This window comes from Cebus imitator, unplaced genomic scaffold, assembly GCF_001604975.1.
Source record: "Cebus imitator isolate Cc_AM_T3 unplaced genomic scaffold, Cebus_imitator-1.0 Scaffold234, whole genome shotgun sequence".
NCBI classification, from domain to species: domain Eukaryota; kingdom Metazoa; phylum Chordata; class Mammalia; order Primates; family Cebidae; genus Cebus; species Cebus imitator.
In genome coordinates this window covers 154,486-166,511 of record NW_016107549.1, presented here as the reverse complement: position 1 = coordinate 166,511, position 12,026 = coordinate 154,486, and the positions used below count along the sequence as shown (strand labels likewise).

At 54.4% G+C, this 12,026-nt stretch overlaps 1 protein-coding gene across 7 annotated transcripts in view; it reads left to right on the top strand.

Annotated features, from left to right (window-relative positions):
* ADGRE5 (adhesion G protein-coupled receptor E5) overlaps positions 1-12,026 on the top strand; it is a 24,582-nt gene that overhangs the window by 5,874 nt on the left and 6,682 nt on the right. For 3 of the 7 annotated variants that reach the window (XM_017497614.2, XM_017497613.2, XM_037727526.1), the window contains 10 exons: positions 1,458-1,508; positions 1,706-1,828; positions 3,138-3,293; positions 8,257-8,388; positions 8,976-9,122; positions 9,552-9,698; positions 9,787-9,833; positions 9,944-10,021; positions 11,550-11,727; positions 11,809-11,916. In XM_017497614.2, coding sequence (XP_017353103.1) covers positions 1,458-1,508; positions 1,706-1,828; positions 3,138-3,293; positions 8,257-8,388; positions 8,976-9,122; positions 9,552-9,698; positions 9,787-9,833; positions 9,944-10,021; positions 11,550-11,727; positions 11,809-11,916 — 1,167 coding nt within the window. The remainder of the gene's footprint in view (positions 1-1,457; positions 1,509-1,705; positions 1,829-3,137; positions 3,294-8,256; positions 8,389-8,975; positions 9,123-9,551; positions 9,699-9,786; positions 9,834-9,943; positions 10,022-11,549; positions 11,728-11,808; positions 11,917-12,026) is intronic. The other 4 variants (XM_037727527.1, XM_017497616.2, XM_017497617.2 and 1 more) reach the window with 4 other exon arrangements.

The following is a 12,026-nucleotide window of genomic DNA, read 5'->3' as shown; positions in this document are numbered from 1 at the left end:
AAAAAAAAAAAAAAAAGAAATGTAGACAGCAGTAAATGCTGAGGCACACCAGACAGCAGTCGTGCGGTTCACTCCCACACTACACTGGGGAGTGGGCGCCATCATCATCCCCATTCTACAGAAGGGGAAACTGAGGCAGAGAGGCCCCCGGTCTGGGATTTGAACTGGGGTTGCCTGGCTCCAGTCTGTTTCCTTAGCCGCTCCCCACATCCCCTCCTCCAGGTCAGAAAAGCAGCAGCTGGCACTGAGAACCACCCCCAAGCTCACGGCCCTTCCCTACTCCTCAGTTCCTGAAATCCCATCCCCAAGCCGAGCTCAGCAGGCTGAGGTGGGAGGATCACTTGAGGTCAGGAGTTCAAGATCAGCCTGGGCAACAGAGCAAGACTCTGTCTCTAAAATAATGTTTTAAATTATTTTTAATTCTCTGGCTGATGTCTGTAACCCCAGCACTTTGGGAGGCCCAGGCGGGTGGATCACCTGAGGTCAGGAGTTGGACTCCAGCCTGGCCAACATGGAGAAACCCCATCTCTACTGAAAAAATACAAAGCTTAGCTGGGCGTGGTGGCTAATGAGTGCAGTCCCAGCTATTCGGGAGGCTGAGGCAGGAGAATCGCTTGAATCCAGGAGGTGGAGGCTGCAGTGAGCCGAGATTGCACCACTGCACTCCAGTGACAAAGTGAGACTCCGTCTCAAAAAATAAACAAATAATAAAAAATAAAGTATTTAAAAATTTTTGAGCCAGTAGCCATGGCTCATGCCTGTAATCCCAGAACTTTGGGAGGCTGAGGTGGGCGAATCACCTGAGGTCGAGAGATCGAGACCAGCCTGGGCAATATGGTAAAACCCTGTCTCCACTAAAAATACAAAAAACTAGCTGGGCATGGTGGAGGGCTCCTGTAATCTCAGGTACGTGGGACGCTGAGGCAGGAAAATTGCTTGAAACCAGGAGGTGGAGATTGCAGTGAGCTGAGATCAAAGCATTGCACTTACCTGGGCAACAAAGCCAGACTCTGGAAAGAAAGAAAGAAAGAGAGAAAGGGAGGGTGGGGAGAGAGGGAAGGAGGGAGGAAGGAAGGAAGGGAGAAAATTCAAAATATGGTGGTGCATACCTGTGGTCCCAGGTACTCGGGAGGCTGAGGCAGGAGGATCACTTGAGCCTAGGAATTGGAGGCTGCAGTGAGCTGTGACTGCACCACTGCACTCCAGCCTTGGTGACCGAGCGAGACCCTGTGTCCAAAACAAGAACAAAAACAAAAAACCCACCCCCATGGGGACAGGATGACAGACTCTCTGGTTTGAGCACCCAAGTTGGATGTGACATCTGCTCATTGTTTGAACGACTGACAGGATCTGAGCCTGAGAGCGGTCAGCATCCTCCTCCCCCAAAAGGTACCCCCTTCAGCCTCCTTTCCCAGCTCTGGGGTCCCCTCTGACCCCCTTTCCTTTCTCTGTTGCAGCATTCTGTGTCTGGCTGACTCTGCTGGGAGCTGAAACCCAGGCCTCCAAGGGTGAGTCTGCTGGGAGCAGACAGCACAGTCCACAGCCAGAGCCCGGGGAGGGCCCTGGACCCCCACCCAGCCCCTTTCAGCCCAGGGAAAGAGAGGCCCCAGGCACCGGAGCCTCAGAGCCCTCCCTGTCTCCCCCAGGGCCCCTTTTGTGGCTCCCATTGCCCCTCACCTTCTGACCACGCTCTCTGCTCCTGCAGGCTGTAACCATCAGTGCCCTCAGAACTCCAAGTGTGTCAATGCCACCGCCTGTCGCTGCAATCCAGGGTTCACCACTTTATCTTCAGCTGAGGTCTTCACCAGCCTCACAGAGATATGTGATGGTACAGTGGCTTGGGGGCAGTGCAGGGCGCCTCCGAGATTGTGAAGAATTGCCCAGTGCCAGTGGGGACCAGAGGTTGTTATTAGGGGCCTCAGCCTCACCTTCCAGATGATCATCATGGGCAGAGAAAGGAGAAAGAGGGCAGGCGCAGTGGCTCACGCCTGTAATCCCAGCACTTTGGGAGGCCGAGGTGGGCAGATCGCCTGAGGTCCGGAGTTTGAGACCAGCCTGACCAATGTGGGTGAAACCCCATCTCTATACTAAAACACAAAAAAATAACCAGGCATGGTCGTGATTGCCTGCCTGTAATCCCAGCTACTTGGGAGGCGGAGGCAGAAGATTCGCTTTAATCTGGGAGGTGGAGGTTGCAGTGAGCCGAGATCATGCCGCTTCACTCCAGCCTGGGTGACAAGAGTGAAAGAGAGAAAGACAGAAAGGAAAGAGAGGAAAGGAGGGAAGGAAGGAGGGAGGGAGGGAAGGAAGGAGGGAGGGAGGGAAGGAAGGAGGGAGGGAGGGAGGGAAGGAGAGAAGGAAGGAGGGAGGGAGGGAGGGAAGGAAAAAATATGAAGGAGGAGAAGTAAGAAGTGAACAGGCGTCACTTCCTGGAGAGACAGAAGCTGGGTGCTCAGGAATCTCAGGTCGTGCCTCAGTTTACCCTTAAGACTGGGGAGAAGGTACATTCTGGCCATGTTTTCTTCTTCCTTATTTTTCTTTCTTTTTTTTTTTTTGAGTCGGAGTCTTACCCTGTCACCCAGGCTGGAGTGCAGTGACCCAATCTCAGTTCCCTGCAACCTCCATCTCCCAGGTTCAAGTGATTTTCCTGCCTCAGTCTCCTGAGTAGCTGGTATGACAGGCATCCACCACCATGCCTGGCTAATTTTTGTATTTTTAGTAGAGATCGGGTTTCGCCATGTTGGCCATGCTGGTCTCAAACTCCTGACCTCTGATGATCTGCTGGCCTTGACCTCCCAAAGTGCTGGGAGTACAGGTGTGAGCCACCTCGCCTGGCTGTGATGGGGTTTAATTTTCTACAAAAAGACTGGGGAGGGGGATGTGGAGCTTCCCGCCCATCCCCCACCTCAGCGCTGTCTACCGTGTCCAAATCTAGGACGCCAGCCAGAGAACTGAGATCAAGTGTGGTCTTCAGGAATGGCTTGCTCCAGCTGCAGCACAGCCTATGCAATGCAACTTGAGATTCTTTCCATAAGATACGAAGAAGCAGGCCCCATGTTGGGGAGTAAGGACAGGGGCCTCTGCCCTGAGGGAACTCACATCTTTGGGAGGTGACTCCCTGTCCTGTTGTATTCCAGACACGAATGAGTGTGTGTCACCATTCAAACCATCATGCGGAAAATTCTCGGACTGCGTGAATACGGAGGGAAGCTACTACTGCATGTGCAGCCCGGGATATAAGCCTGCTCCTGGAAAAGAACAATTCAAGAATGAGAGCCAGAACACGTGTCAAGGTAAGAAACACCCCATGTCCTCTGACGCTCCATCCATGAGGTTTGGGGTCACCAGAGCCATTCTGGCAGCTTCCAGAGAACAGGGTCTTCCAGAGAGCAGGGTCAGTGCCTGGGGTCTAAGATGGGACAGGTGTGCATGTACCTGCCCCACCAGCCCAGAGGCAGAGTAACGTGAGGATTAAGGGCTGACTCTGGGACCAGCTGCCTGGGCCAAATCCTCATGACCACGTGTGTGACATTGGCCAGGGTACTTATTCAGAAATCACTGCCCACATGTGAGATGTGATAACATTATCACGCTTTTAATCCCAGTGCTTTGAGAGGCTGAGGTGGGAGTATCTCTTCAGGCCAGGAGTTCAAGACCAGGCCAGGCAACACAGCAAGACCCCACCCCTAAGAAGAATATGAATATTGGCAGGTGCCATGGCTCATGCTTGTAATCCCAGGACTTTGAGAGGCTAAGGCAGGTAGACTGCTTGAGCATGGGTTTGAGACCAGCCTGGGAAACATGGTGAAACCCCCAAAAAATACCAAAAAAAAAAAAAATTAGTTAGCCAAGTACAGTGGCTGGCACCTGTAGTTCCTGATACTCGGGAGGCTGAGGTGGGAGGACTGCTTGAGCCTGGAGGGTCAAGGCTGCAGTGAGCCGTGATCACGCCACTGCACTCCAGCCTGAGTGACACAGCAAGCAAGATCCTGCCTCGCAAAAAAAAAAAAAAAAAAAATCAAACCAAAGCTTTCTTGGAGGCAGAATTTTTAAGTATCAAAAAATTAAAAACATTAAAAAAAGAACTGGCCAGGCGCGGTGGCTCACACCTGTAATCCCAGCACTTTGGGAGGCCAAGGCAGGTGGATCATGAGGTCAGGAGTTCGAGACCAAACTGACCAACATGGTGAAATCCTGTCTCTACTAAAAATACAAAAATTAGCCAGGTGTGGTGTCACATGCCTGTAACCCCAGCCACAGGAAGCTAAAGCAGGAGAATCGCTTGAACCCAGGAGGCAGAAGTTGCAATGAGCCAAGATTGTGCCACTGTGCGCCAGCCTGGGCGACAGAACGAGACACCATCTCAGAAAAAAAAGAAAACAGATAGGTTGGGTGCCATGGCTCACACATGTAATCCCAACACTTTGGGAGGCCAAGGTGGGAGGATCACTTCACCTGAGGCCAAGAGTTCAAGACCAGCCTGGCTAACATATATAGAGAGAGATGGGGGAAGAAAGAGTCCTTATCTTTCACTTGTTTTTGTTTGCTTTTGAGACAGAGTCTCACTGTCACCCAGGCTGGAATGCAGTAGTGCAATCTCAGCTCACTGCAACCTCCACCTCCTGGTTCAAGCTATTCCATGCCTCGGCCTCTCAAGTAGCTGGGATTACAGGCGTGAGCCACCATGCCCGAGTCCTTATCTTTTAAAGATAACAACGAAAGTAGCTTTGACCTTTGTTAAACTTATGACCTTGGACAAGTGACTTTAACCTCCCTGCACCTTGGTTTACCCATCTGTAAAAGGAGAGTAACGGCATTTATCTCGTAGAGTTGCTGGGAACGTAAATTATATTAAAAAAAGCACTTAACAGGCCGGGCACAGAGGCTCACACCTGTAATCCCAGTACTCCGGGAGGTCGAGGCAGGTGGATCATCTGATGTCAGGAGTTTGAGACCAGCCTGGGCAACATAGTGAAATCCCATCTCTACTAAAAATACAAAAGTTAGCTGGAGGTGGTGGCACACGCCTGTAGTCCCAGCTACTTGGGAGGCTGAGGCACAAGAATCGCTTAAACCCAGGAGGCGGAGGTTGCACTGAGCCGAGATTGTGCCACTGTACTCCAGCTTAGGTGACAGAGTGAGACTCCGTCTCAATTAAAGAAAAAACACGTAACAGCCCCTGGCTTGCAGAGCGCACTCTTTCCTCGATGGTTGTTGGGTTTTTTTGTAATTCTGTTCTGAAGCGACCCCAGCATGGGTTTCCCTAGGGTGCAAGGATCAGAGAGCAGATGCGAGGCTGCAGCCCTGCACAGAGGCGCGGAGCCTTTGCTATGGTCTTGCTTGAGGCACCAGGTCAGGCCAAGAGAAACAGGGACTCCAGGCTTTGCCTGTCTTCCAAGGAAGCCGGTCAGGCAGGGGAGGGGCTTCCAAGATCCACCGGGGCAGATGGGAGCCAGCAGTGGACAGCTGGGAGCCACGACTCATTCCAAGAGACGGAGTTAGTGCAGGCTACCACGATCAGGAAGAGGACTGGGGCAGAGCTGGGAGGTGATGAGACTCAGGACTCAGAAGGTCAGGAGGGCCCCTGCTGTAGAGAGAAGAAAGGGCCCACTGCCCGATCCCAGCCCCACCCCTCCTGCCCGGCATTCAGGCAGAGGGACAAAGAGGGAGGTAGGGTGGGGGACAAGGCAGAGATCCATGTACCTGGGACATGCACCTGCGTGGATCCCAGCAGGAGGCTTCTGCCTGCCACACTGCTAGCCCCAGGAGCCCCTTGCAAGTGGACATTGTGTGGTTCCACATGCATGTGACTTGACCAGAGGACAGAGTCTTCCTGTGAATTGGAAAAAGACTCCCTTCTCCCAGTGGACACATTTGGCACACAAAGAGTGGACTGATTTTCAGCCCCTGCTCATCTCATTTGCCCAATATCTTTGTGCAGTGAGCAACCTGTACAACTGTACTTGGCAATCATGGTACCCTCCCAAGGTGCCGTGGCTAGGGGTGCTGCCCACCTGATGCTGTCAGCCCCCTGCATGGGATGGTGGTTGTGATTATGGGGGAGGCGTATTGCTGTGTTAGAAACAGGCCTGGGCTGAGAGAGGGGGAGAGACGGGGACTCAGCCAGGTGGCTGGGCAGAGACATGGACAGCAGGGCTGAGGTGTTAGAGAGACCTCCATGGACATCAAGGCAGGTGATGTAGACAGCTGCTAGTTTGGAGCAGGACCTACCACCAGAGGTGAGATGCTCAGAGGCACCTGGGCCCCTCCCTTTAACCCTCAGTACTCCAGATCTCACTACTGCACCAGAAGACACACACACCCGGCATCACAGCCCATGGGGCCTCTGACATCGGGGCTGGAGACCTGGGGCAGTTCCCTCGACTCCTCACCCACTGTCTCCAGGCATCTCAGGGGTGTCCTAGACACCTGATCACCTGTGCTTGTCCTAATCCTGAGACTCAGGACCCTCCAGAGGGGGCCACTTCCGGAAGCTGAGAACATCTCCCTGAACCTCTGGCACCTTATTTGCACAAAACAAAAGGGGGTTGGCACTCAGGATGTTTCAGGAGCTCACGACATGGTGTGGCGTGGTGCATTCCAGCACCGTATCAGTCCTCTTCGCCATCGCGGGGGACTGCCAGGATGAAGCTTGCCGCCACGGCTCACACAGGCTCAGCAGCACCAGGAACCCCTCTGACTCCCACCCCTACCACAATGAACCCCAAAACCCTATCCAGGAACTCAGGAGGAGGAAGTCTCAAGGACAGGACAACCTTGCCTGAAGAAGATGCCTCCTGATCGTTTTCCTGGCCTTTTAGTCTGAGTTCATTTCCCCATCCAAGGCTCCACCCTGACCCACCCAGATAATTTCTGAGCCTGAAGGCACCTCCGATGACCAAGGCTTGGGAGGATGCTGTGGCCAGGGGTGAGCAGGGGGACATCGACCCCACAAATGCACTCAAGAGTGCCGGGAGCTGTGACTCATGCCTGTAATTCTAGAACTTTCGGAGGCCAAGATGGAAGGATCACCTGAGGTCAGGAGTTCGAGACCAGCCTGACCAACATGGTGAAGCCCTGTTTCTACTAAAAATACAAAAATTAGCTGGGTGAGGTGGCGAGTGCCTGTAATCCCAGCTACTCAAGAGGCTGAGGCAGAAGAATTGAACCCAGGAGGTGGAGGTTGCAGTGAGCCAATATCGTGCCACTGCACTTTAGCCTGGATGACAAAGTGAGAAGCCATCTCAAAAAACAAAAAACCATACTCGGAGGGTTGGATGAAGGAAGGGGCTGCAGTCTGGACTAGATGGCAAGAGAGAACGTCACTGAGGGCTATTGCCCCGGCCTGATCCTCTCCCGAGGTCAGTCCTGGTCTGGACCGCTCAGGGGCAGAGATAGAAGCTCAAACCCCATTCAGCAGGCCCCACAGGTTTCCACCCCCGGGGGAACGACGAGGAACAGGAGGACAAATTCATCTGCCACCCCACACCTATCAGCACCTGCACCCTTTCCAGCCACCAAGCCCTTGCTCACTGCCAGCTCTGCTCAGATGTGGATTCTCACCATCTCCTGCTAGTCCCTTGTCCATAGATCCCTTCCTGGGTATCAGAAAAAAGGCATCTTCATAGACCCAGGCTGCCAGGCTGGACCTCAGCCCCCACTGTCCACCCCAGCCTGCTGCCCACTGTCCGGGGGGCCCTGGCCTGTCCCGCAGCGTCCCTGACTCTCCCACCCCTGCTGTTGAGCCGCATGGGGGGGCCCTGGCTCAGGAGGGGTCTTGGTCCCTGCCCATGAAGCTGGGCTCTCAGAGCTCGTTTGGATGGGAGAGCGCCATCCTGCTAGGGCCACCAGGATTCTGAGAATTCAGCCAGCAAGCTGCCACCCTGTGGGAGTCGGGCCCAGGGCCACCGTTGGGAGCCAAGATGCGTCCTGCCTGGGTGCACGGCACATCCCTGCGTTTAGTTCTCAGGAAGGCCCCACCCTGGCCTTTGCCCCGAATCCTCAGGCTGGGACACCCTAGCTGGGAGCTGCCCAGGAAGGCAGAGGAGAGAGGGAGAACTCAGCGGCTTCTAGCCACATCTGGACAACAGAGGGCCTGGGCCACTGTGCTCACCATGGGATGCCTCGGTGTGGATTGGAAAAGGGAGGAAACAGTGGTGCCTTCCAGATGCTTCCGTGCCAGGAAACGTGGCGGACCCATAGCCCCGAAAGCTGCTCACAGCTACGGGCGTCTTCACCTTCTGCTTCCTCTTGCAGACGTGGATGAATGTCAGCAGAGCCCAAGGGTCTGTAAAAGCCACAGTACCTGCACCAACACCCTCGGCAGCTACGCCTGCCAGTGCCTGCCTGGCTTTGAGCCCAGCCCTGAGGACCCGAAGCTCTGCCAAGGTAGAGGCCCTGGGAGAAGGCTGTGAGGCTGGACAGGAGCTGGGATGGAACCAAGGCAGGTCCCACAAAGCAGCCAAGGAGGAGGGAGAAGATCCACAGGTTCCCACGAGCCCAAGGACCTGCTAAGCCCCCGCCTAAGCATTCACCTCCCAGGAAGGTCCCGGCCACAGCAGGGAGGTGGCAGGACTTCTGGGGACCAGAGTGCCCTTGTGGGACCCCCAGACCTCGCCCCTTCCTCATCTGTCACATGCGAGTGGAAGAAGGTGTCACTCCCAGTTCTAAGAAAAAGAACCTCCACCATAGTGAGGGAGGGAGCAGGTGAGAGATTTTAGCTTTTAGTCATGGAAGTCCAGCTCTCATGACTCAGTTTCCCCTTTGGTTTCATCTCCTATAAACTGGGGACCATGGTCCCTGCTTGCCCTTCTTGTAGGGAGACCATCATAAATGCTTTGAAGGTGAAGTTGAAGGTCACCAAATGGCAGCACTTGTAATAATGGTGTTCAGTCTGGGGCAATGAAAAGACAGGGAGTGGAGGGCAGGCCTGGGCTGGTGGGGGACAGGGTTTGACCCTCTGACTTTGTCCTCAGATGTGAACGAATGCACCTCTGGAAAAAACCCATGCCACACCTCCACCCACTGCTTCAACAAAGTGGGCAGCTATCAGTGCCTCTGTCGCCCGGGCTGGCAACCGATTCCGGGGTCCCCCAGTGGCCCAAACAATACCATCTGTGAAGGTCGAGAGCTCAGATCCCATGTTCTCAGAGACCCACAAACATCTGATCACATGGTCCACGCGCCCACACAAACTAAGCAGAATGAACGCTGGAGGCACCCAGCTGTGCCAGGCGTTCATTTTTCTGAGGCTAGATGAGAAAAGAGCAGGGGTCCTGGAGAAGGAGCTGGGGTACTGAGGGGGAGGCTCAGGGGAACCCCAGGCAGCAGCTGATGACTCCCTGGGAGGAAGGCGTTTCACTGTTTTCATAACCCGTACATCTGCACGCGGCCTACCTGCTGTGCCCAGGTCTCTCCACGTTTCCATAATCCACCATCCACCACTCCGAGGCAGGCACTAATGCCGGGAAGAATGAGGTGGGGGCGCAGACAGGAGACAGGACCCTCTCCAGGCTGGGACAGGGCCTGACCCCTCCTGTGTCTGTCCTCAGATGTGGACGAGTGCAGCTCCGGCCAGCATCAGTGTGACAACTCCACCGTCTGCATCAACACCGTGGGTTCATACAACTGCCGCTGCCGCCCAGGCTGGAAGCCCAAACAGGGAACCCGGGATAACAAAAAGGATACTGTCTGTGAAGGTAAGACCGGACCCTAGAAGCTCCCCAACCCCCAGCACACAAACAGACACTCTCCCGCCTAGTGAGCCGCTCGTCTTGTTCCCTACAGACACGACTTTCCCCACGTGGACCCTGCCCCCTGGAGTCCACAGCCAGGTGAGTGGCCCCCGGAGGGACCAGGAGGTGGGAACTCCATCCACAGCCTTGTCCGAAACTTCCCACCCACCGTCAAAGCTCTCTGACCCCCACATCTCCCCTCTCTGCAGACACTTTCTCGCTTCTTCAACAAAGTCCAGGATCTGGTCAGAAACTTCAAGCTGAGCTCAGCCAAGGACACCATCCAGGTAAGGGCAGGACTTACCCTAGGGTTCAAGCAGCCGGGGGGAGGCTGGGCACGGTGGCTCGTGCCTGTAATCCCAGCACTTTGGGAGGCTGAGGCAGGAGAATCACTTGATCCCGGGAGGCAGAGGTTGCAGTGAGCCAAGATCGTGCTACTACACTCCAGCCTGGTGACAGAACAAGACTCTGTCTCAAAAAAAAAAGAAGGCCAGGCATGGTGGCTCACACATGTAATCCAAGCACTTTGGAGGCCAAGGCGGGCGGATCACCTGAGGTTGGGAGTTCAAGACCAGCCTGACTAACATGATGAAACCTCGTCTTAAAACAAAACAAAGCAAAACAAAAAATTTAGCCAGGTGTGGTGGTAGGCACCTGTAGTCCCAGCTACTCAGGAGGCTGAGGCAGGAGGATTACTTGAACCCGGGGAGGCGGAGGTGGCAGTGATCCAAGATAGTGCAATACACTCCAGCCCAGGAGACAGAGTGAGACTCTGTCTCAGATAAGTTAATTAATTAAGATTGCATCAGCTGGGAGCAGTGGCCCATACCTGTAGTCCCAGCTACTCAGGAGGCTGAGGCAGGAGGATTACTTGAACCCGGGGAGGCGGAGGTGGCAGTGATCCAAGATAGTGCAATACACTCCAGCCCAGGAGACAGAGTGAGACTCTGTCTCAGATAAGTTAATTAATTAAGATTGCATCAGCTGGGAGCAGTGGCCCATACCTGTAGTCCCAGCTACTCAGGAGGCTGAGGCTGGAGGATCGCTTGAGCCCAGGAGTTCTGGGCTGTAGTGCGCTATGCCAATCGGGTGTCTGCACTAAGTTCGGCATCAATATGGCGACCTCCCAGGAGCGGGGATCACCAGGTTGCCTGAGGAGGGGTGAACCGGCCCAGGTCAGAAACAGAGCAGGTAAAAACTCCCGTGCTGATCAGTAGTGGGATCGCACCTGTGGATAGCCACTGCACTCTAGCCTGGGCAACATAGCAAGATCCTGTCTCTTAAAAAAAAAAAAAGATTGCATTTAGCCCAACCCAACACATTCACCACTTTAACATGGAATGATTTTTTAAAACCCTGCGATATTTTGTATTCTTTTTCTAAAAATAAGTCTTTGAAATCTGATGTGTATTTTACACTTCATAGCAGGTTCAAATACATTGCAAGTGTCGTACAGATAGAGTTAGAACAGAGCTGGCCAGGCTCAGTGGCTCACACCTGTAATTCTGGCATGTTGGGCGCCGAGGTTGGTGGATCATGAGGTCAGGAATTTGAGACCAGCCTGGCCAAGATGGTGAAACCCCATCTCTACTAAACGTACAAAAATTAGCTGTGTGTGGTGGCGCTGAGATCCCACACGTGTGCAGGTGTATACTCAGTCCGCCGCTTGTTTTCTGGTTGCTGCGTCATCTCAGTGACCCTTGGGCCTGTGGATCTCCAGGGTGGTGTGTCCCCTGGTCGGGGGTGATATCCAGGTCCTTTAGGCAATCCCCGTGGTCTGATGCTCCAGCGATTCTGTCACTCGTCACCCCCTAGAACCTCATCAAATTGGTGGACGAACTGATGGAAGCCCCTGGGGACATAGAGGCCCTGGCCCCACCTGTCCGGCACCTCATAGCCACCCAGCTGCTCTCGAATCTTGAAGATATCCTGAGGATCCTGGCCAAGACCCTGCCTAAAGGCCCCTTCACCTACCTTTCCCCTTCGAACACAGGTGAGGCTTTGGCCTGCCCTGCCCTAGCCCTGGGCCCCGCCTGGTACCTGGGGTCCCCAGTGACTGCCCCTCTCCCCTCAGAGCTGACCCTGATGATCCAGGAGCCGGGGGACAAGAATGTCACTATGGGTCAGAGCAACGCACGCATGAAGCTGAACTGGGCTGTGGCAGCTGGAGCCGAGAACACTGGTACCAGCAGCCGTCCACCCGTGGGAGAGGGATGGAGGAGCTGGGATGGGGGCAGGGGAAGGTTCTGAATATGGAACAACTACAAGTCCCAGCACTTTGGGAGGCCGAGG